Source organism: Phallusia mammillata, chromosome 5, assembly GCF_965637545.1.
Source record: "Phallusia mammillata chromosome 5, kaPhaMamm4.hap1.1, whole genome shotgun sequence".
Taxonomy (NCBI): domain Eukaryota; kingdom Metazoa; phylum Chordata; class Ascidiacea; order Phlebobranchia; family Ascidiidae; genus Phallusia; species Phallusia mammillata.
Window position 1 is genome coordinate 26,675,340 of NC_137256.1, and position 24,919 is coordinate 26,700,258.

The following is a 24,919-nucleotide window of genomic DNA, read 5'->3' on the forward strand; positions in this document are numbered from 1 at the left end:
TGACAGAGTTAAGCAGCAAGTCGGTTTAAACCTTATCAGCTTAAATGTCAGCTAATGAATTTGAAGTGATATCAAAATGAAAAACGTCAGCAACAGAAAAACTGAAAAACAAAGTCACAGGTTGGATTTTGAAGCAATTAAAATTGTTGGATGGAAATAAAAAAAGCATATAATAGAGTAACGGCAACGTATAGTTCCAACTTTCACAGCAGGTTTGATTTTTAAAATATTTATGTTCTACCAAGAAACAGAAAGCGGAAACTGATTTACTGTAAACTATCAAAAATATATTATCAGCTTTTGTCATTTTTTCTTCTATATTCCAGCATGGCGCGTTTTATTACAGATAGAATGCTCACAAATTACGTCACAACACGACACGTGCCTATTTCAACGAATGTTGCTCCAGGAAAATCAATTGAAGTTTTTCTCTGCAGTTTTGACGAGACTTGCTGATTACTTGTATCAGCTCTGTGATTGGTCGGTATTCGGGCGCGGGAGTGACGTTTGAGAAGCAAGCGCTATGATTGGTCGAAAAAAAAGAAAAAAATGAGACAACTTGTTCGATCTTGTTCAATGTTGAAGAAAGCTGTGTCGGTGGAGCGACTCACCAATTGAGAATAAACAGGTAATTTGCGAGTTGTAAATTAACTAGCCTGGTATTTGTGCAGAATAAACTCGGGTGCACACTTGTTGACTTCTGTGCATATACCAGAATAACATTTACCAGAATATGTTTGACTTATTTATCAAATACACGATATTGCTGCTGCATCGTATGTTTCAGGTCGTCGGATGGTTTCAATCGCTTCGGAGAAACATCTACCACAGCGAAGAAGAAATACTTTATGAAACTTCCTAAAATAGGCGAGTAAATAAATGATTAAAGTTTATGTACTTATCTATACTTTTGGCGTTAAATGGTAATAGTTTGTATGTCCAAGTGTTGGCAGTATAAAGTGCACTTATTCTGTCTTCGCATGTTGACACAGTTAAATATTTCATAAACTATAGTTTACATGTTGCCTTGAATTCCAAATACTGCTTCTGCTTTGTTTTGCAGGGATTGGATTTCCGACGGAAGCGTAAAAAAGATGGGGGGAACTTTCGGCTTCAAGTTAAGTTGATTGTTTTAACGCTTATATAATGCTAGGTTACCTAAATTAATATTTGCTGCATACACTGACGACTCATAATAGTTTGCAGAAAGTTAGTAAGAGTTTTAGGCAGAAGTCAAATATGCTATACATCAAAATTTAAAACAATTTACAGTTTCAATGCTGGTACATCCATGTTTATATTTACTCAAATGGTTTTGGTTTCAGATCATGGCGTGACTAAGGTTTAAAGACTTCTAAATCTGAACTTGACAGAAATGGCACTGAAGCTTTAATGTAAGTAAACTATAAATAGAGAACACGAGCGTTGTGAAGTTAAACATAGATTAGAATTTAAACTATCATTTATACCGTTGCTTCAACGGATAGCAAGCCCGGTGTGTTGCATGGCATGATGTTTGTGCATGTTACATTGTTTTGCATGTCACGTGTGTTTGTGAGCTGCTATTCAGTTATCAGCTCCGGTAGAATCGATTTTTCCTTTTTACATAAGTTTAACAGAATGCGATTGAGATATTAGATTTCTATTATATTAGTTTTAGGTTTTTTTTATCAAACCAGAATGCTGTTGTTAGTTTTGTTGCAGACGTTCGAAGCAGCAGCCAAACATCGGAAACAACTGCGGTGACAAAGGTTGTGGAGAAACGCTGATCGGATCAACGTAATTGAAGCACAACATTCCAAATGTAAGTGTTTATCTTACCTAGTTATGTTACTTTTGAAGGTCGCTGGTCGCGTCAATTAAATCTAATAACTATATGATTCCATTTAAATAAGACGGAAATGCTCATGCCTTCCAAATAGGCGAATGAATAAAACTTGCTACAAAAGTTATGTTATATTTTGTTTATATGCAACTGGCCGCGCACTTACCATTTATATACTTGTTTTTTTAGTCACTTCGATAACATCAGGAGAAACAACTGGAAAACATTGGTGGGTCTTCGCGTGGATAGGATCCTTCAACTGGATAGGAATGACGCAACCAGCGATCGATGACGTCATCGTGCAGTTTCGGTTTAACCTTCGCATAGTCATGATCCTTTCGCATGTAGATGAGCGTGATGACGAAACCTGCGATCGATGACGTCATCGTGTACTTTGTATTTGTCCACTAATAAACAATCTTTCATACACGTTATATTTGGTACACTTCAAATACACATCAGCATTGTTTATCAGTTTGCGTGTGTAATATTTTGTACCAACGGTTTTATTCTGCTTTAATTTTTAATGACAGAACAATTCCTTGTCCTTACTAACATAGTGTTTTCCACACTCCATCACTGTTTTTTCACCCCTTTAAATCTTCCACAAATCCATTTTTAGTCCTGTTTCTTGCATTGTTGCGAAACAAATTTTCCTGATAACATATGTTATAGCTACATCTAATACACAGAATGATTTTTTTAATAAATAATTTCCCATAATTTTCACGATATTTCGTTCTACGTCGCTTTCGTATTTCCCTTGCTCACAACATTTTATTATTGTTAGAAATTTCCACCCTTTTGGTCTTTGAAAAGTTTCAATTTTGTCCCACGAATCTTAAAATAAATAACATATCTCCGTTCCCCACTAAACTTCTAAATCGTCCATTTAACGTCTGTCCTTTAGTTTGTCGTAGTAGTACCTTTTTTGCCTAACCATGTGTGTGAAACTTGTTCTTTGTTTACTTCAATAATACTAAATAACACGTTTTATTTCGGTTCGGTGTGTTGTTTTTTTAGGTAAACCACCAATCAGCGCAACGTCGCAAAACACAAGAGAATTAGTTTACAAAAAGGTTGACCTTGGGTTACGAGGATTCGATCCCATGACTCACTGCTTTCTACCATTTGCTGCAAACCACTACACTAGCAAGCTGCTTGTTGTTTATTGAATGATTCTTTTACATAACTCTAGAACCGCAGTAAAAAACGCTCTGGTACAACAACATATAAGGACCACTTAAAGCTGGGATGGTCGTCACCAGCCGTGGCGTAGAGGTTAGTTCCTTGCTTCTCAATCCTCTCACCACTGTTCGAACCCCGGTAAAGATAAACTCTGCCCCGGTAACCGATAACACACTTTGGGTTCGAACGTTGCCCCTCTGATAGAACTATGTGGTGATCCTCCTTCATTGAGGTCTATCCCCGTTGTTGCAATCTCATCCCCCGCTTCCCAGACTCTAAGCCATAAGCCGTCAGCGAGCTAAAGTTTTTCCCCTTCTCTATGTGTGTCACTCCACTCTCAAACCTTAAGACCGTACACCGATTTAAATGAGATCACAATGAAAAGGTAATTTTGCACTTTTTTGGAAAACCGCCCAATATAATACAACAAAAAAAGTGGGGAATGTTGTAGAATAGTATTTTTAGACACTTTTGGGGGGGCTTGGGGGGTGGAGGGCCCTTCGGGCCCTGCTTGCGCCGAAGGCGCAAGCCCTTTGTGCGGGGAGGGTTGAGGGTTCTTCACATCACTTGGGGGGGGGGGGGGGTCCAAGGGTACGATTCGAACCATTGGATTCGAACCGGCGTTTTTTCTATTTACCCACTACACCGCGCAAGCGCCCTTCGGTCTAAGGGCTAAACTGACTTATGACTTGTTCTTTTCGTCGATTCTTATATAATCAAACAAAATATTTATGCGTTTGAACGATCAGCGTGAGGTTCGTTAGCTTATGGGGGGCATGGAAGCCAGTCAGGGAGATTGGGGGCAGTCATGGAAAAGGGTTAGGGCCATGGGGTGGCTTAGAGAGTGATGAGATCAGAGCGGGGAGAGACCTCAATCAAGGAGGGTCACCAGTGAGTTTTTTCAGAGGGGCAACGTTCGAACCCGTAGTGTGTTATCGGTTATCGGGGCAGAGTTTATCTTTACCGGGGTTCGAACAGTGGTGAGAGGATTGAGAAGCAAGGAACTAACCTCTACACCACGGCTGGTGACGAGAAACCCAGCTTTAAGTGGTCCTTATATGTTTTCGGTTCTAGGGTTCAGCCAAAAACTAAGCAGCGCTGTAGCTTTTGGAATTCGAACCCAAATCTCCAGCATATGAGGACAGGATCTTCACCGCTACACCACGAGAGGTGACGGCAAACCCACCCAAAAATGATACATTTGTGAGTTAGACGATTCCTTTCCGAAAAAAATAACAAATTTTGGGAGAGGGTTAGAACTACAAACCATAAGTTCTATGGACCAAGCAGCTTACCATTAGACCACAATGGACACGAAATCGCACGGCGGGTTTCCTTAATGATATCGATTTATTTTCTTACCTATTATTATCTTAATTTTTAGACACACAGACCATACATGTAGACGATTTTTTAGTGGTTGGGCAAGCAGCTCGTTAGTACAGTGGTTATACAGGCAGGTAGTTAGGTTCAGAGTATGGCAGACAGGCAGGCAGTAAATCTCCAATTCACTGGTTCGAACCTCTGAAAGGTCGAAAGGCTGGATAGAAGTTCACAGAAAGTCTCACAGAAGGACTGCCTGTCCGCTTGCAGAGGAACTGACTCAACTGACGTAGGAAGGCCAGAAAAACTCGATTTTTACGAACAACTTCAATTGTAAAGTTGTTGTTTTTTTGACCAAGTGTGCAACCACAACACTGTGGACATATGTGAGGGACCATAGCAACGTTACTTAATGTTGTAGTTGGATCGGAGTACGACAATTCTGGTTCTAATCACACCGGAAGTCTCAAAATCTGCTGATAGGAAGTTGTGTAAAGTCCAAATCTTTTTGCTCTTACGTTCTAATTTTACAGATTTTTGTTTGTTTGTTGAGCTTCCGTTACGACTGACTTGGGATCTACACTGAAGCCTATCCAACAATACGGAAATATGGAGTCTAACAAGAATAAATATGGTATAACGGCATCAAGCCAATGACATAAAAATGTCAAAAAAAACGGCAACCTAAAATAGCGTATATTATAGCACAGAATGTAGAGGCATAACTTGAAAACATACTACAATGAAAGATGTTAAGTACAAACAAAGACCAAAACCAATAAAATTACAAAAAGACACAATTATGAGTCTTTAAATATGTAACCTAACATAGAATATAGTATAGAATAACGAAACACACCTAGAATAAACACAGTGCTATATGTGTACACAAATTAACGGCAAAACAACGTTTTAAGTAAACAAATAAAATAACAAACAAGTATGAGTAACACGCACACAAAAATAAGCAACATTTAAATAAACGTTCAACAGTGTCTGTACGCATGCCAAAAATTTGGTTATAATTCAGAACTATTAACAAAATAATATAAGTAAGCATTGTCAAAATTGACGATGAACAAGAACTAAATTACATAAATATTTTAGAACGTTAGAATTTACAAGAAACGACAAAACGCAAAAATATAATTACGATACAAATGTAGCTTTAACTTACTCAATACACAAAGTTGGTTTTTATTTAAGCGAACACAGAAATGTGAAAACAAAACACAAGTTCGAAGTTCTTTCTTCGGGAACAGAGCGTCGAGAATGTGGTTGAAGATCGTCCGCTGATTGTATGGTTGTTGTTCCAAGTCTGAATATGATAGGAGTGCTTCAACTTGTGGCCAACATCGTCCATACAATGAACTCTAATCTTCACTCGACATCGGAGCTCCTGAAACAGAAACATACAAGAGACAAAACAATGCAATTCCATACTTCCATATAGATCGCTCAACATATTCGCAAAATATAATATACTGAAAGCTAGACAGTGTGCACCATGTTGGCTACCAGCAATCTAATTGAAAAAAGTAAATTGTTCGACTATAATTTGCTGCATACAAACGCCTTAACTTCATCAAGTGTTAAAATTTTTAAATGCGCTTACTTATTAATATGAATGATTTAACCGATGCTGACAACTGAATAGCCGCTCCAACACACAAGTGACATGCAAAACAATAAATGTAACATGCACAAGCATCATGCAAAACAACAACAGGCTTGCTATTCGTTGCAGCAACGGCTAAAGAGTCACAACTATTATTAATCCCATCTAATTCATTGGTTGATTTGTAAACATTTTATTATAGAAACTCCCGAACCGGTACTTACGCAGCAAAACGTCTATCTAAAAGAATATAATTCATGTAGATTTGCCATAACACGTACCTGTATATAGTTCCAATTCTTCCAATAGTTAGTTCAAGCGCAAATCCGACTCCATTACCCAATGCCTTCACGACATACAGGAGATCTGCAGCAAAAACACAAATATTAATATCTGACGAATTATAGTGCATACAAAATAAAGTTATAAAATTAACCACTTCTAACTCTACTCCTGCCTCACAGCTCTTTAGCTTACTCTGTGTTACGTTGTATCTGTAGATTTAACATTACTCTGGTTACTTAACTTATTAAGTATTTCCGATGTATGTAGTTCCCATTCATCTAGTGATCAGTCCAATGCCGATATTATTCCCCAGTGTCTTAACCGCAAACGGGAGATCTGCAATAACCAATGTAAATATTTGATGACTGTTGGTTTAAGAAATAAAAATATAATAAAATTTGTGCATATTTGGCGCTCCGTTTGTTAACGCTTCTAATCTTTACTCCTGCCTCACAACTAGTAAGCTAAACTCAAAACAAACGACTGTTACAAACCAGGGAACGCCAAATAAGCAACATCACATTTAACTTTCTGGTTACTTAACTTAATTAGGCCTTTCCGATCTTTCCATCTTCTTCGATCACTCCGCCTCCAGTAACTGTCTGCAAAACAAAATATAAGCAGTACCAGGAATTTGACATAACGTAATATTAATTACAAAAAGCTTAACTATATACCAACATGTGAAGACAGGATAAGTGCACTTTTATACTATTTCCCCATGTTGGCCCCTACATCTAATATTAAGTGATACAAGTTAATAGATAACATATAAAAATACATTTACTCGCCTGTTTTCGGAAGTGTGTGTTGTGTGCCAACGAAGCCCTCTTCCGTAAGAACGATGTTTCAGCGTCCAGCCAATCAATTCCCGAAGCCATCCGACGACCTGAAACAAAGTGATCCAGCAGCAGTATATAGTGTATTTGAAAAGTGAATTAAACATAAACGCATAACTTATTATTACAGGTATCAGTGCGAAGTAAACAAGTGTGCACCCGAGTTTACTTCTACAAAGACACCAAACAAGTTGATTTACAACTCGCAAATTACCTGTTTATTCTCCACTGGTGAGTCGTCCCATCGACACAGCTACCTTCACCAAGTTGTTCACAAAGAATGACAGATCGAAGGCGCAAGGACAAAGTCGCCTCACTTTTTTTCTTTTTCTTTCAACCAATTAGAACGCTTGCTTCTCAAACGTCATATGGGCGCTCTTCAACCGACCCATGACAGGCTTTATTGCATCAATCAGTGAATTCCACTTCGGGCTGGTTGATTGATTGCGGGAGGCAAAAATCTTGGAATGATTGGCGGCTGAACTGTTGTGACGTGGCTTTACTTGATTGGTTCTTGTGACACAATTGCTTGCTGGTAGAATCCGAAGTTCGTTAGGATTTGAAACCAAACAGCACAAATAGGTTTAGCCATCCGTTTAATTGTCCCGTCAACGTAAAAATGTAATGCAATTTCATTAAAGGAAAAGTTTTATTTTACTTGGTGTGCTGTTGCGTAGACGAGATAAGTATTAAAAACGTTGTTATGCTTCGTTTTCCTTTACCAACGACATTAAATTTTGTACCATTGGGGTCACTAAACATACAACCAGCTTCAAACATTCTGGCAATTAACATATTTAGAAGCAGTCTGTACATGTATATATCTGCCTACTTCATATAAATCCAAAGCAAATGTTTAGCCCAGTGGCTCCCAAACTTTTTCGGCAAATTTCTCTCTTAGCAGTTTAAACATTTTTATTTCTCCCTAATATACTACGTAGTAGATGCTAAACATTACAAAGATCGTTTAAAATTGGATCTTTTATTAACTTTACAGGTTATATTTCCAGAGCTGAAGCGTCTATTTACAAAGCACATGTAAAAATTAAGGTCGATTTTCCCCTCAAGTTTCAAAATCCATCTCTTGGGAGGAATTCCTTCTTAAAAACAAGATGACAAGAGACGTCTGTGCTTAAATATAGCTGCTAATTTCTTTTCATTTGCCCTCTTGACATAGAACTCAAAGATACAGAAGCAAAATGTTTAATATTAAAAATGCAAGTAAGAAAATGAAACTATTTATCACACTTTACAGACAGTAACATGAAAAACAAACTTAAATGAGATGAAAACAAAAACATAATCACACATTCACATGGTTTGTCACAATTTGGTGTAAGAGTTATACCCACTTGTTCAACGTACTGTACTGGCATTTTCCTAAATTTTATTGTCTTTTTGACATGCTTTTAGTGCTACATTTTTATTAGTGACTTTTTTGTTGATGGACATGGTCTAAAAGAAATTCTATGTGTTGTTTATCTCACAGTGAAGAATGGTGCTCGGTCAAGTTTGTAATATAATATATGATATCTTTATGCACGTTTAATTTCTTGTTTGTTTATGTTGCAACTGTTTTGTTATACAGGAATGATTTGATTCATTAGGACCAACACATAAAGACTAAGAAATTTGGTCATGAGAAATGAACAAATGTATTGATCACTTGCTCATTGGTTTAATAATACATTGCATGATTTTATTGGAACATGTTAGTTTACTTGATAACAAAATGAGATGAATAAGGGATTTACTTTAGTCTACGACTTTTATCTTTCAGAAGGGTAAGACACAGTTTTGTCACACCATACATCAGAATTCATTCGTAAACCAAAAAACTTGCTATATTAAAAATATTTAAAAGTAGACGTTTTTCAATGTAAACAGGTTCGGAAGCCCTTTGTGAAAAAAGTCTTGACAATTAGGGACGATTTATTATTTTTTGCCAAGTAATGCTGATATTATTAGAAGCCAACAAAAGACTTTTTACAAACCATTTCCTCATGTGTAAGCAGGTTTTTGTCGCACGCAGCCACCACTATTATTTATCCTGTCACTACCTCTACATGTATACAGGAAAAAACATACAACACAAAGGGAACAAAGGGAGCAACAGTACGATATCACTGCATAAAAATATATATCGACGCACAGTGTAAGCCAATAACCCTGTGCAAAGTAAGCAAAAATATTAAGGCAAGCAAACTATTTGTGAGGAGATTTCTTCTTGTTCTTCGCCGCTGCTGCTTTTTCCGCTTCAGCTTTTGCTCTCACTAAAATGAATACAATTTTTGCTTATTTAGATGTAAACTAGAAAAGTGGCTTTCGGATATACTTCCATTTTATATATTCCATACGAGATTTACCAATTTACTATACTAATGTATACAATTTTATCTACATATATGATTGTTTTTGCAAGCAAAAACGAATGGGTCCCCACACACGTTTTTTTTAATATTGCAGTTATTTTTAGATTCTTATGGACAAATTTTTCACAAAGCATTAACTTAACTTTAAAAGTTCTTTTCCATATTCTTTTGGCATCATTATTGTGGCACAATTACAAAAAAATTGGTGAAAAAAGAACGGTAAATACATTCAATTTAATCTCTTGTTTTGACCTTGATATTGTCGTTCAAGTTCAGTTTCTAAACACAAATTTTCCTAGAAAGCCTCAACTGTTATATTAGACACTATATAAAAAAGTCGTTTTCTACAAAGGTATACATAACAACTTGTTTTTCACTTAACTTTGTTTCGCAAAAACGACTGTTTAATGACCTTTTGACACTGTTTTTAACAGCATGCAGTCTTTAGTGTTCAACAATACCCTCATTCTTGAATTGATTTGTCAAAAATAAAGAAGATAGGTTATGTCGAAAAATTCTTAACTGTGTTGTAATTCCTACAAGTTGACCTTTAGTGACCCGTGGTTACGCGACGGCCAAGCTGACAACGAGAATTTAATAGTCATTTATTGCGGCGTTCAAAAAAGTTAAGTTTATTTTTTCATATTTATGTTGATCAATGACGTTTTGCCTGACATAAACAAAACCGAAGTACGTTTATCGAGTTTAAATTACATCTTGGGTGTAAAACCTTCGCCAAAACTGAAAATGCGCGTGATAACTCAATATAACGACACAGCATTGCTGTACAAAAAACAGCTGATTTCTAATCACCCAAACGACTGTCTCATAAAACGTCTGTCCGGACGTCAAGCTGAGCACTCCCGCTCAAGGTAACTGGCAAAATTTTAAATACTAAACAAATACCCTGCTTAAACAATTGTTAATTTTTTAAAAGTATTTCTGCACCATATGGCTTGTATTTCTGTCTTAAAACTAAAACCGATTATTTCGGGGTTTAAATTTCAGGATTTAAGGGCTGACGATTATTTCGGGGTTAAAGGGGTAAAAACTGGGTAAATCCAATAAAAAATTAGAAAATTATTTAAAATACCTTACATTGCACCAACCAACAAAGCATGAAACTTTTAGATCATGTACTTTAGTCAGTACAGCCGTTTTCCAAATTTTACGTTTTGGGGTCTAGTGGGTGAACCGCTGGGTCATTTGGGGTCAAACTTTAAGAGGATCAGGTTTCAAACAATAGCTAACATATGTGTAAATTTGAACAAATTTAAAGAACTTTTTCTTTACCAAAAGTGTTTGACAAACCAGCGTTAGACAAAAACGAATATTTCGGCATTTAAAAATGGGTAAAAGTTAAAAAATTCTTTAGAAAACCTCACATTGCACCAACCAACAGAGCACATAACTCCTACATGATGTACTTTAGGATCAAATTCAGGAGGATCAAATTTGGATTATTAATTAACATCTGTCCAAATTTTAATAAATTTGGAGCACTCTTTCTTGACCAAACGCATTTAACAAACCAGCGTTAGACAGAAAATAGAAAAGAAGAAAAAAATACGGACAAAAACAATATGTGTCCCCTTCATAGAAATTAACCACAAACATTTTGTTCCAATCAACCAGTAATGACAAATTTCACCACCAGATCCATGTGAAGCAGAACCTGTTGATGCTTCTGACATCATCAGGATATTACCAACAGCATAACTGCAATCTGCAAAAATAGCCATTAAATATAGTAAATAGATCACTACCATAACTTACATATGTTCAGTTACACTTAGAACCATTGATTTGTAGTGTTTGTTAGCATGCAAAACACAGAGTTATACAGTTTTAGGGCTAACAAGGTAACTGCAGAGTTTAGGTGTAAATCAAACAGATGGCACATCTAAATAACTATCATCAACCAGCAGTAAAAGTTTCGCCCAAATCCTACAAGATTTTTATACAAGAAAGTGCACGAACAAACTTCAAAGAAGAAAGAAGATTGAAATTTAAGGAGAGGGGCTCATTATTACAAAAATTCGCAAACAAACAGATTTCAAGTTTGAATAGGTTGTAGTAACTCTTAAACAGAAATAGAAGGGCCCAACCTTTGTATATCTTGTGAGTATGTAGAAGTTTTAAATTCAGAAAAAGAAAACTAAAAATTTATTTTTCCGGGTCATTTTTGCATTAGGTAGTAATACTTGTACCTTGCATCTAACAAACTAAGCAACTAGAAGGGTGGCTAAGCACATTTTCTCATGTATTTTATAACAGTCACTGGTTTTTAAACCTTTCTTTGATTCTGCACGCTAAACAAACGAATCCCCACTAGGGATGGGCTACAAGCAAAAATGTTCTGTCTGGTCGAACACCAAGCATCTCATGTTAAAGCTCAGTGCATTGTAACATCACAAATATTCCCAATTCCACATTAGTTTTGTTAAGTTCCTGTGTATTAAGCTGTACAAGTCTCGGAAATACGTTTTCTCTTACCATGTAATGCATTAAAACATTCATTTTTATTCTTGGATTTCTTTCAAACACTATTTTTACGTATAAGCAGAGTATGCAATTTTAATGCTTAGGTCAGTTTGTATGGCTGCTCGGCCGAACACTGAGCATCAAAAACAGCAATGCTCGGCACAGAGTACTCAGACAGCTCCGCCCATGCAAACTAGGCACAGAAAATTTATCATTTTGAAGTGCAAAAGTCTAAGTAGTTAATATAATGACCAGCTTGTTGCTGCATTGTTTCAGCAATATGGACATAGTGTGGTGTTAACTCGTTCTTAATGGGCCTATTTTTTCACTTTTTATGGTTAGCTCGTGATAGTGGTTGAAAACAGCACACAGGATCATGCAGACTACATGATTTCAGCTTGGCAGGAAAAAAATGTAGGCCATACATACACTTTTTTGTTAACTAATAAAACTTTAAACCAACCTTCAAACTGGTCAGTTGCAACAACACTTGTAGTGGTGGTTTGGATGGTCGGCAAATCTGGTGACAAAAATGCTCTTTTACTGGCAACTGGTTCCATGTGACCACTCCACGATCCTTGCATGGAATGTGGAAGTTGTTTAGACAGTCCTCTTTAACTCTCCACTAGAGGGATGGAGCAGCTGGGATATAATAACTTGTTAGCACACAGTCAACTGGGGGTGAACAAAAGTAGCAAAAAATAAGTGAAAAGAACTACATAATAACTTGTTTAGGTTTAGGTCTGCAGCAGTGAAACAGAAAAAAGACCTCTGTGTTTGCATGATACATCCCTTTTTATATTTTATGTTGACAGAAGTGTTCCTTTAGTCAAGTAAAAAAAACTATTTCCTCAAGGACAACAAAACTGTAAACTGGTCTCTGAATGAATTCCATACAAACCTTGCTTAACTTAACTTAACTGGAATTGAATTCCTATTGTCTGCATTCTCTCCTGCCATCCAATTTGTTGGAAGTTCATTGTTCGTGACAACAAGCTTGATTCAGCGACATTCAAACATGCATTCCATACCTGCAGAAAAGTAGCTAACAACATTATCCCATAATAGTGGTGAGTTATACAAAGATGCACAAAACACAATTTACAATCCTAGAAACAACATGCAAAAACTTTTTCTTTAACCACAATTGAATATAACAGCTAAAATATGGTTTTGCAGTAGCTCATACCATCGTCTGCAATATTACAAAGTCCACATGCATTTATCCTTTATGTAGTAGGTGTAAAAGTAAAGATAGGCATTGCATTAACTTACAGCACCACATTTAACCCCAACAATCACTTTTTCGGGGCTGTAAAGGTAACTATTTGGTCAATTAAGCTAAAACTTAAGGATAAAAAGAAGCCCACTTCAAACAATTGTTTAAATTTTCTTTTTTTTCTGATATTAAGGAACGATAACCCAAAAACACATTCAAGGGGTAAAAAATCAGGTAATCTAACTAAAAGTTACCTAGTACCAACCATCAAGTAAAAAGCTCCTAGAACATGCATTTTAGTAAGTAGATCTATTTCAAAAATTTATGTTTTGAGGGCCTGTGGGTGAACTGCTTAGTCATTCGGGGTCAAACTTTAGAAGGATCAAACTTGGATAACTAACCAACATCAGTGTAAATTTAGATAATGTGAAGCACCCTTTCTTGACCAAACATGTGGAACAAACCAGCGTTAGAGAAAAAAGAAAGGATGCCCATAACTAGGTTTATCATACAATTAATACATCAGCTAATATTTGTGAGTGAAACTTCAACTTACTGGTGGTGACAAAGATTCATGCAAGAGGCCCGTTGCTTTAAACTGAAATTTCCACTAAAGTTGCCGCTAAACTTTCATCACTAGTTGGCGCTGGTTAGTAAACAATCTACAAAAACATTAGATGTTTATAAATTGCTGTTGCTACCCTGTACCCCAGTGGTTCTCAACCAGGCCTCCTTTGAAAATAAATTTTACATCCCACATTAATCTCAAAAAACAGGTCTAGGTTAGTGTTTGTCAACAATATCTTGTTTTCATGTGTGACATTGTTAAACAATATTGACCAAATCAGGAAAATCATTTTTTATCTATTAAGAAATGCCAAAACTTATGCTTTCCTTTATTTAACCCACTGGACAAGTCAAATCTTTCCCTGGTTGTTAACCTCTGCTACAGATAACTTCTTTGCATGAAAAATTCAAAGTGAGATTTCTCAGTGCAATGAATGAAATTATTTTACCTCAATATTATCCACAAATGTTGGGATTCTTCCCCAAGCAAGCATCACAGAATCATTAGTTGAACACTTGAAACAGCTGACTGCAAAATATTTTACATGTAAAATTATCACAAACTAAACAGGTGGTTTTCCTAATATTAACATTTTATCTGTTCTTTTTTCTTTTTAACGATTTACTATACACAACATTTGACCGCCTAACATAAATGTTTTTGCAAAACCGATACGGTCTCCACACACATGTGTTTATGAGAATTGGTTACTTTGTAAAAATGGTGCAAGTATATTTAGATTCTGAAGGACAAATTAGTAGAAAGCATCAAGCCACATTATTAACCTGCAATTTTTTTTCATCCACAATTCTCCAAGACTCACTTGGTGGAACGGGTAGGGCTGTATTTTGTGGAATCCAATCTTGGATCCTGAAAAACAAGTCACACATACTGAGTGTAAATATACTGAAGGACATAGCAGATAAAATATGTTGTTTTGCAGTAGCTCATACCATCATCAGTTATAATATAAGTCTACATGCAGGTATTTATCCCTCATGTAGTGAGTGTAAACGGAAAGTTAGGAATTGCATTACAGCACCACACAATATTAAACATATCAAATACATCATGGATATTATACATAAGATGATTACAATAAATATAATTAAATTCTGTCGCAGTAATGTTTTGATTAATCACAGTTGAAAGAATAACACAACTTGATCAGATCTGTATTATCTTACTATGTATGGAGTTGGGTAGGATTTATATTTTCTACAACTTGTGGTAAAGCATCTTTCTTCGCTGTTGAAATTGATGTGCTGTAAATATTCTTATATTCCTTGTGTTGGGGTTTGAACTTCGGTTGTGGGCTGGAGAAAATGCTGCAAACAAATAATATATTTGAAATGTGGCTGAAAATCAGCTGCTTAACTTCTCACTTGGTTTTATGTGTTACATAAAGTTCAAAACTGAAAAACAATAAACACAAACTTTAGCTTGGTAAAAAACAAAACTGCCAGAAAGTTTGTGTGTAGAGAATACATTGTGTTGCAGATGTTTCTAAAATAGCTGTCGTCAAAATTAAAGCAAGTTGTGGCGTAACAGGATAAAGAACAGATAAGATAAGCTTTGGTAACAAAATTGTTTTTCTACATATAAGTTCACTGGTAATTTTGTTTTGGATCATTTTTTCTTGGCTTGTTTGAAATGTCCAGCTATGTTTACAAACTTGTTTTAACTCACCTTGGTAAGTGAAAGTACAAAGTTCAGTTGCAAGCAGCTGTTTGATGTTTGTGAGTTTGAAACATGAAAATGTGCCATGAATTTGATGAAGTTTTTGGATGTGGATTTGCTTTTCTAAACTAAGATTGATTAATTAAATTAATTTAAAACTTAACAGCAATAATTTTGTGCTCACAGAAAGTGCAAACAATACAAATAGCACAAAGCTTTGTATGTTAAAACTAAAAACTCCATAATACAATTGGTCTTGCTATTGTTTTTTTATTTCAAGCCCCAAATAAGCTTAAATCTCTCTACCAGTAAATAAGTGCGTAAATAATATGTTACATCAGCACATAAAAAGGGGACTAAACCATTGGTGGTACTAAATAGTGCATGATATCACATGGTAATTAGTTTTAATGGAGAAAACTTGAAAAGTGGTGACAATTAAAGCTATTTGGATTAAGGTGAGTGTTTGTAATTGAAACAAGAAACAAAAAGGACAAGAAAACTGTTTTTTACCTGCTTCTTTAGCTCAACTATGTCGACAGGAACTTCTTGAATGTGGAATATTTCAAAATTGGAAATTGTAGCCTATGGAAGAAAACAATTTTGAGTTGATGATTACTAATCTGATACTGATGCGCAAATTAATGGAAACAGTATGAAACCAAAGTTCAAACTGATCGCAAAAATGAACAGCACAACCCACAAAAATCTGGCTGGTTGTAATTTAAATTCAACCCCTTATATCTGCTTCCTAATAGCAAAAGTTTTAAAGGAGCATGTTTTTTTTAGCTATGACCAGTCAGCTAAACCAGCTTCAACATGGAAGCTATCAAAAAGTATAAAGACAATGTAAAGTATGGTTGAGGGTTAAATTGTCAATGTTTGGATGCATGGAATTGGGCTCATTCGGTTGTCAAAATATTAATAAATCGTTGAATTGACCAAAACATGAACCCAAATACCTTCTTTGCTTTGTTGTATCGGTTGACTTTGACACAAAGAAACTTGCCCTGCTTGTATCAGTTCAGTCGGATGTCAGAAACATTGAACAAGTTCTTCACTCGAACTTATTTCTTGGATAAAATTGCAAGAATTGTAAACGAGCTGGTGTCTTGTTTTGCTCGGGTACCCAGAAAGCTAACATGTTGTCCAAGGGTGATCACACAAACTCGCTAAAATTCAAGAAAAGTTTAATACTGATTTGCTATGTTTGTTTGAGGTGACCAAAAGTTTCGATACACATCTCACTCCATCAACTGGTATGCTCTTTTTGTCCAAAAGTCCCATGCTCTGTAAACAGTATGTATGAACATTAAAGACCAATAATACAAATCTTTCGATAAAGGTAGAAAATATATGAAATTTTGCATGTAAATTATTAAAATTGATTCGTTTAAAATTGTTGAGTGCAGAATGAGGGTAACTACTTTGTTATATTGTGGTTTTTAATGACAGTTATTAGTTTTTTGCTTTAGCTACTTACAGGAGTTTCAGACACTCAGTACACCTTTGGATTTTCTTAAAAAGTAAGTACCATCGTGACTCCATCTGTCAATAAACAAATTTCACACAGGTTAGTTAAACAAACTTGTTTGAACAATGATAGGCAGCTTTTTCTTCAATAAGTCTAAATACAATTATCCACACACACAGTAAATGAATTTACCACAAATAGTTTTTTGTCAAATAGTCTGTAACAAATATAGAACAGTTGGGGTATTTTTTCCATCTTTTTTTGTTTATTTTTTTATGTTGTAACAATTTTTATTAGCTAATGAAATCTGATATGGGAAAATCGTTTAAAACTTCTACATTACTCTGCAAGTTACAAAATATCATGTCAAGTTTGAACATGTAAAACACAACATTAAGGTATGTAAAAGATTTCATTACATATTTAAATATCGGCCACTGCCTGTCATCGGCTTCTGGAAACCCCTCTTATTTGTGCCAGTGAAAACTTCCAATATAATAATGGACTAGGCATCTTCACTAGTTCCTTGTTCCTGCATTGGACTGAAAGTTACCAAGTATCTGTAAAAAAAACAACAAGGATATTTTTGTCTTTGTTTTGTTTTAGTTTGACTCACATTCCTAAAATCCAACTAATTTTAATAAACAATCAAAGCACTTGCATAAAAACAATGAATGGTATCTTTATTTTACAGGTAAATACAGCTATGAAGACTTTTTAAAAAGTTAGAAAAGTGTACAAAATCAAGGATATCCTAAATATAATACTGTTAGTTCAAATATATGCATGCTGCTCGGGTATGTTTCAAACTTCGAAGCTATAACTGTACATAAAAACTCAAGAAGTGCATTACAACATATTTTATATATGTATTATTTTTATGTAAACTTTGCACACATTAGGTAAGATAAAAACAGGGTTCCCGCGCAATTTTTTCGTTTATAAATTCCATGACCTTTCCAAAACTTTTCAAGAAAAAAATCCCAATTCCCATAGTAAAACTAGTAAAGAGGCTTTGGTATATTGTAGCTGATTTACCATACTTGCAACGAATATACATGCGTTACGTAATTTGAAATTCCTATCTCTATCTGGCATTTTCAGGGTAAAACAGGCACCAAATTTCATACTTTTTCAAGGACTTTTGCAAAAGTTGGCTTTTTCAAAACTTTTCCAGGCCTTAAAAATACAAATTTAAATTCTATAACTTTTCCAGGTTTTCCATACCCGTGGAAACCCTATAAAAAGTTATTTTTGCATTTATAACTTTTCAAGGTCTAAACATAACATGCATTCACACCAAGAGTTGTGCCAGATGTCCTTTAAATATGGGTTGGTAGATTGTAAAAAAGTTGTATACACCAGACATTAATCATTTTATTGAACAAAATCACATAACCAGAAAACTGTGCCAGGCATAAATCTACGTGTAGTGCAAAATAGTTTACTGCACCCTGATCTATACTAAAGACCACTTCTCACCTTTCAGATGGTGAAAAGTTAATAACTTGGACACCAGGGTGGGCAAATCTCTGAATCTGCTTGAAGTGTTCCCCTCCCCATAAAGCAATTCCTTGTGGGCAAGTCCTTTAGGTGACCACCTTGTGTATGTTTCAGTCCACCTCTTAAAAGTTTAAAATACATATATATATATATGATTTTGATACCGCTTGACTTGGAATTGCCATTTTGCACAATTCTTAAAGATTTGACCATCTTTTTATGATGTCTATTAGCAATGTATGCTTATTGCATTCCAACAATATTGAGATTTTGTGTTGCCATGCAATGAATTATATTTACTACATATAATTTTCCTTCAAAAATATTGTAATTAATATTAGATAAAAACTAAGTGCAATGTAGCTAAATTTTCATAGTAATTTTGTCATTATTTTTATTCATTATGGGGCGTGCAAACCAGAAACAATTTGTCATACCTTGCTTTCTTTAATAGCAACTGGTTCTGCAGCAGTATTGAGGTATATAGCAGTCTTCCCACTACCTCCATAAATTACACTAAACTGGTCATTGCTGTCCTCCTCTTCCAAATAGTAATGCAAGTTGCCCTACAAACAATGCAACACTCAGCAGTTGTTAGACTTATATAAATCACAAACATGAAAAACTTCATGGAAGGGGACCCATAATAACAAATCCAGTTGCTTTCATTTACCCATGTTCCAACATTTTACATACAGTATACAATGTGTTATATCATGCTGTCTATCTTTAGTACCCTTCCATGAAATTTAGTACCACCCTTCAACTTTGACACATTAAAAAAAATTTGCGCAAAAATAAGTAATACAAGGTTTATCTTTAATCAGTGAAAAGAATTTGTCCAAAACACAACCAAACTCCCTCAGTTAAAAACCATGCCTTGATAAGTTATTTACCTTTTCAAACACAACCACAGCATTGTAGCTGTCCGACAAACTTTCAACCGTGCAAATTTCTCAGAAGCTGATCGAGTCGAGCAGACAAGTAGCAGAAATCGTCATCACCAATAATATCAACTTCCCGCTAAGGTTTGGTTTTGTCTGTTCCAAGGTCACCTAAACTTGACCTCCGGAACTCCAATTAAACATCCAAGGGATGGCAGGTGCTGCAGGATATTAAACTTTTCACATCATATTCTGCAACATCCAAATACCTCAGGTTTTTATCACACTTTAGGCACATGGTACAGGACACAAAATAAAAATAATGCAAAATTTTCAGTTTTATAACTTACACTGGGTTGGCACTGTACCACTAAATGGAGTACTTGTGGTTGGGGAGGGTTGAAGTTGCTCACTTCGAGGTGCGATGGGATTAACATGATGGAGTGTTTGGAGTTTGGGGGAGCGTGATTGTGTTGATGATCGGATCAACAACTGCAGACAAAACACAAAATTATTAGGAACCTGAGATCAAAGTAGGTTGCAATTTATTTTGCTTATACCACAAACAAACAGATCATTTAGAAAAACTGATTAAATGAGCTCAGACAATTAGCATGTACAATTTTTGAGACCACATAAACAATAAAAAGTTTACATCAAAATACACTTCTTAGTTTTTTGGATTTTTCATTGTCCAAAGGTGGGAAACTTTTTGCATGATGAGACCATAGAAACAGTGATATTGTGAAGGCGGTCGCAATGATGATCATGCAATAACATAAGAACGTAGGCAAACTTAATTTTAAGGAATTTAAACTTGCATTTGTTTGATGTGAAGATGTATAAACAATTAGGTAAACTACAGTACTTGCTTGCTTAAATTTTAGTAGACAGGTTTGCTTAGGATACTAACAATCATGCCCAACCACACAGTAAACTTCAACACAACTATATTACACAGTCCCAATGCAAGCACACAAAATTGTGTCTCCGTTCATAATAATGCCTATTCCTAGCAATAACTATCAGCGTTAAACTTAACAACTCCTGGGTATGAGTGAGATGCAAGACAAAGTCAGACTGCTACTGATTTACCACTTAACAATAGCGAGCTAAATAATGTGACAATAACAAAATTGTTTAAACACATGTCAGCTTTGTAAGAGATCAGTTCAACCATTGTTTAGATTTAAACTATTATATTCCAGAAACTTGTTTTTCAAACCACCAGCTTCACTTACCACGAGGAATGCAATCAAGAGAAAGTCCATTTAAGTCCCCAAACTTCACTGGGTTGTAGGTCGGCAATTTTAAGTTTTATTTCAGCTCCTATCTTCCTTTAACAGCAATTGTTTATTAGAGCAGGAGTGTAGAACATACAGAAACATAAGGAACAAGCTATCCTATGCAATAAAATAGACGTACAAACTACATCATCCAATATCTTTTAGCATCATCAGACTGTTAAAAAAATAGTGAAAAATACGCCTAATCCTCTTTTAATTTCTAGTTTTAATCATGATATTTTTGTCCAAAGTTTGTTTTGAAACAGTTAAAATTTCACCATTTAAAAACCTTGATAGTATTATAATCACTGACAAATGGATAAGTCAATTTTATGATTAATCGTTTATAACTTAATAGCCTCTTAGCCATAGAGTAGAGAGTAGCTAAATGACATTTTGGTGAGCTTTTTTGGTAGCTTACAGTCTGTTCTTTGTGGTAACAATATTTTTGCCAAAATCATACATTCTGCATTTACTCGACTATCACTTGTTAAGGTGTTAACAAAATAATGTAAACCACACTTAATTGGAAGCTGGATTTTAAGATGTTACACTTCATAAATTAATATGCTTGTCATGTTCAAGTGCAAATGAGCAAAATAAAATTCGATACCTAAAAGTTTAATAACACTACTTATGTTGCTGCATAGTACAACTATTTCTTAACAATTGTTATGAAAGCAAACAATTGTATCCAGCAGATCCAGAAAGTATGTTGACATGTAAATTAAAAAGTATAGGCTAAGTGCAGAAATAATGTTGGTATGATAACTAGGGCAAGTTTTTGCAACTTTTTTTACAGCTTCCGGCAGCTTCCTAAATACTTAGAATTTATGTAGTATGATGTTATAAGCTGTTTGTAGGAATTTCATGTTGCAACGTTTTGCAACTTTTTTCTATTTTTCATGGAACATTTTACTGCAACTTTTATCAAGTATAGCGCAAAATGTAACAACGTGAATGTAAAAAAATGTAAAGTGTATCAAAAAAATGTAAAACGCAACAGTTGGCTTGCAAGCTAGAAGTTCAACAACCCCAGTCAAGCACGACAGTGCCCGAACTAAATTAGAAGTGGAAGTATGACTTCAGCTTTTACCAGTCAGCTTTTAGGGGCGCAGTAATAGTATAGTATGGGAGCTGTGACTCTCTCCGTTCGCCTTTTTATTTCTCGTGCATGAGTGAAGACTGAAGAGAGATTATTGCGCAATAATGCTTCCGAGACTGATTGAATGAGACTAGAGTGCTAGTTGTAAGTTAGGACACTTGTTTTTATAGTGCAGTGCTGACTGACTGTTGGTATTTTTAATGCAACTTTTGTTAAAATTAAGTGCAACTTTCTCATGATTGGAGTGCAACAAAAACTTGCCCTAATGATAAGACATAATGTGTAGACATAATGTTGTAGAGTGTAGACATAATGTTGTAGAGTGTATAGACATAATGTTAAATAATGAGTGTAGACATAATGTTGGTATGATAACATAATGTAAGCAGCCCTTGATTGTAAGCTGCACAAAGGTCAGGGTGAAAACTTTGTAAGCCGTGACTTACAACAACACAGTAATTTAAGTAATGTTTTACAAGTTTATATCACCTTATAACTTGAAAGGCAAATTGTAATAAACATATAGAAAACATTCTTACCGGTGTTTGGCAAAATTGACCTGCAGTAACCCCTCGTCGTGCGTGGCCGAGCTGACATTGGCCTCAGGATCACAAGTACAAAGTTTGAATTCATTTTCTGTCAGAAACAAAACATTTGAACTGAACTAAAAACTCCCGCCAAAACTTATGGCTTAAACTTAAACCACAGAACTCAATGCTTAAATCTTAAACACTGCGTGTTACAAACTGCATAACTAACTAATATGGTTCCCAACATAGTTCCCAACAAGTTTGCAAACTCGAGTTGAATTGTTTACTTTTTAGGATTTCTATGAGCACAAAGCTGGAAATTATTTAAAGGGGCAACTTAGGCCGTTACATATTTTGTGACAATGCAAATTAATTTTACTACGTTGTCTGGCACAATTTTGACTATCGCAGGTTGCTTTAAGCCAGAAGCATGCGCAACAAATAAAACAGCCAGTGATCCAAATACGGGGCTATATTTATGAAATTTTACGAAGAACGAAAGTGTGTGTTCAAAGAAAGTGACAAACAAAAGAAAACATGTCCATTTATTAATTATAGTTAGTTATCCATCTTTTGTTTTGTTTTTGTTTTGCCTCTTAACCCTTTGTTTGTGTAAAGTTTATGTTTTTACTAACAATGACAAACGAATTGTGTTAAACTGTGCTCATAGTTAATTCGGTGTATTTGTGCAAACCAACGTAAAGTCAAATTTAACATGCTTGGAGTGCACTGGGTGTGCTCTGCTGTGGAATCGTAACCGACCGCACGAACCTGGCAGGGTACACTCGGTTGCATAAGGCAGTGGTTGAACCCACAGGTTCTGCTGACCAAATAAATCCCTGCAACACAAACGTAGACCCTTGGTTGGCAAAAGTAAACGACATGAATTTTCTGGAGTTGAAAATCCACTCTTTCATGAAACTTGCAGGATGTAAGGAAGTTTAATTGAATAAAACATTTTCTGAGTGAATAAAGGTTATTGAATTCGATCACATCTCACATGAACAAGAGGGTAAATACCGGCCTGCTGCTTTGGGATTTATCACAAAGCCTCAGCGACAGCGAGAGCCGTGTTTGCTTAGTACACAACCTAGCCATTGTATACCGAGACTAAGCCACACAACCTGAGCTTTTGACAAACATTGAACGGTACCAAGTAAACAAAAACTTAACTCTGTTCGTTTAGCGAGTTTATAACAGCAACGAAACAGTTAATGATTTACCAGTGTTTTGTGCGCTTGATTTGCACCTTGAGTGTTACCAGGCTAAAGTTGTTGAAAGCATGGCGAAGTAGTAGAGCTGAAAGCTTTCTATAAAGTTTGCTCAAGTTAAAGAGAGAAGTACTGCATTGGAAATTTTTGACCTTCAAAGCCCTGGTGTCGTATTTCAGTGGTACATCCTGGCTTTTGAAGCGAATTGAAGCGTGTCTTTTAACACAGGTTTACACTTTACAGACGGGTAAGGGCACTTTTATATTCGGGGTTGTTATAGAAATTAAGACAAAATAATTTATCTGCTTCAGTTAACTATGTCAGGTTTTATAAGGTTTTGTGTCAACTTTGTTTCTGGTTATTATTTTGTTAAGCAAAACATTTGTTTGCACGTTTGCTCTACAATTTGTAAATTAACGCACAATTTGTCATAGTATAAAAGCAATTAACATGGAAAAGTCAAGCTAGTAATAGTCAAATCTTACACAGTAACATAACCTGTACGAAACAGTGGTTTTGAAATATGTTATCAACTAAATTTGTTGCAAATACGGCGGCCTTGTGTCTATGTTTTTGCAAACCGTCTTTTCTGTTGCGCATTTGTTGGAGGTTGTTACATCCCAATGGTAAAAAGTAACATCATATTTCGCAGGCTGTCAATATTTTAGACTGGAGGTTAAGTTAATGAACAGGAATTTAAATAAAGGTTTACCGCGTTGTAAATGTTCAATTTTTAAAGTACACCATGACTGTTAGACCGAATTGATGTTTAGCGAATTTATAACATCAAGTTAGTAATGATTTAACAGAGTTTTGAGCGCTTGATTTGTATCTGTTTCAAGGTTAAGTTTGTTCGTATGACAGCTGTCAGTTTGTTGGTATGACATTACATGGTACAACAGAACCATGAGGTTTAGTTGCAAAGCAAATATAAATGTGTCTGCCCAGTATTATCTTACAGTATAACACTAACAAACTGTTGTCGTCAAGATTTGACACTCTTTAACTTAATCAGTTGCTATATTAGTAGTAGGGAGATGGTCCGAAGATTCCCAAGTTCCGTGCAAGACATCCGGTTACCTTGACCTTGACCTTGACCTTGAAGACGTCTTAAGACTTCCGCAGGAAGTCTTGGCTACGTCTTGGTTTCCGACTTCCTCATCTTGAAGACGTCTTGAAGATGCGGACTTCCCCATTCTTGAAGATGAGGACTTCCCCTCGAAGATGAGGACTTCCTTTTGAAGATGTTCCGAAGGAAGTCTTACCTTGGCGGAAGTTTTCAGGTGACGTTGCAGGTGTTATTGTTACGTGGAATTTCAAAGGAAGTATGCGTAAGACTTGCGCAAGACCTGTGTGACCTTGTTTAACCTTTCCGGTATAGGGAATTTTGTGTTTGTGTGTGAATGCCTGTTTTCACATTTGTTTAGGTTTTGACGTACAAATATATGTATTAATTTATTTGTTTGTTTGTTTGTTGTAAGAAAGCGGGTCATGACTTTCAAAACAACCGAGACAGTAAACCGTC

The 24,919-nt window shown here is 35.5% G+C and overlaps 1 protein-coding gene and 2 long non-coding RNA genes across 12 annotated transcripts; 1 reads left to right on the plus strand and 2 right to left on the minus strand.

The window, feature by feature from the left end:
• Positions 1-24: 24 nt before the first annotated feature.
• On the plus strand, positions 25-2,821 carry LOC145228736 (uncharacterized). 2 transcript variants are annotated; one of them, XR_013860241.1, is made up of 7 exons: positions 25-212; positions 347-628; positions 788-867; positions 1,064-1,117; positions 1,326-1,394; positions 1,694-1,804; positions 2,015-2,821. It is a non-coding gene; the product is annotated as an uncharacterized LOC145228736 (long non-coding RNA). The 2 variants fall into 2 exon arrangements; XR_013860242.1 differs by lacking the exon at positions 25-212 and having other exon boundaries at positions 466-628; positions 1,705-1,804.
• Positions 2,822-4,895: 2,074 nt separating this feature from the next.
• Positions 4,896-7,456, minus strand: LOC145228745 (uncharacterized). Its single transcript, XR_013860253.1, has 4 exons — positions 7,027-7,456; positions 6,481-6,837; positions 6,236-6,320; positions 4,896-5,735 (listed from the first exon to the last, which is right to left on the minus strand). It is a non-coding gene; the product is annotated as an uncharacterized LOC145228745 (long non-coding RNA).
• An 809-nt stretch (positions 7,457-8,265) lies between these two features.
• LOC145228646 (eukaryotic translation initiation factor 3 subunit B-like) lies at positions 8,266-22,386 on the minus strand. Of its 9 annotated transcripts, none has more exons than XM_080093852.1 (18): positions 22,193-22,386; positions 20,504-20,599; positions 19,613-19,754; positions 18,816-18,944; positions 18,358-18,499; positions 17,295-17,435; positions 16,885-16,949; positions 16,364-16,691; positions 15,915-15,986; positions 15,411-15,529; positions 14,909-15,049; positions 14,507-14,591; positions 14,170-14,249; positions 13,710-13,815; positions 12,856-12,965; positions 12,398-12,576; positions 11,066-11,176; positions 8,266-9,351 (listed from the first exon to the last, which is right to left on the minus strand). In XM_080093852.1, exons 3-6 carry the CDS (start codon positions 19,697-19,699, stop codon positions 17,425-17,427), a joined length of 369 nt encoding a protein of 122 aa, XP_079949978.1. In that variant the 5' UTR covers positions 19,700-19,754; positions 20,504-20,599; positions 22,193-22,386; the 3' UTR covers positions 8,266-9,351; positions 11,066-11,176; positions 12,398-12,576; positions 12,856-12,965; positions 13,710-13,815; positions 14,170-14,249; positions 14,507-14,591; positions 14,909-15,049; positions 15,411-15,529; positions 15,915-15,986; positions 16,364-16,691; positions 16,885-16,949; positions 17,295-17,424. The 9 variants fall into 9 exon arrangements, with proteins under 9 accessions (XP_079949978.1, XP_079949977.1, XP_079949976.1 ...); XM_080093851.1 differs by having other exon boundaries at positions 12,836-12,965; XM_080093850.1 differs by having other exon boundaries at positions 12,398-12,965; positions 20,504-20,595.
• Between the last annotated feature and the right edge of the window lie 2,533 nt (positions 22,387-24,919).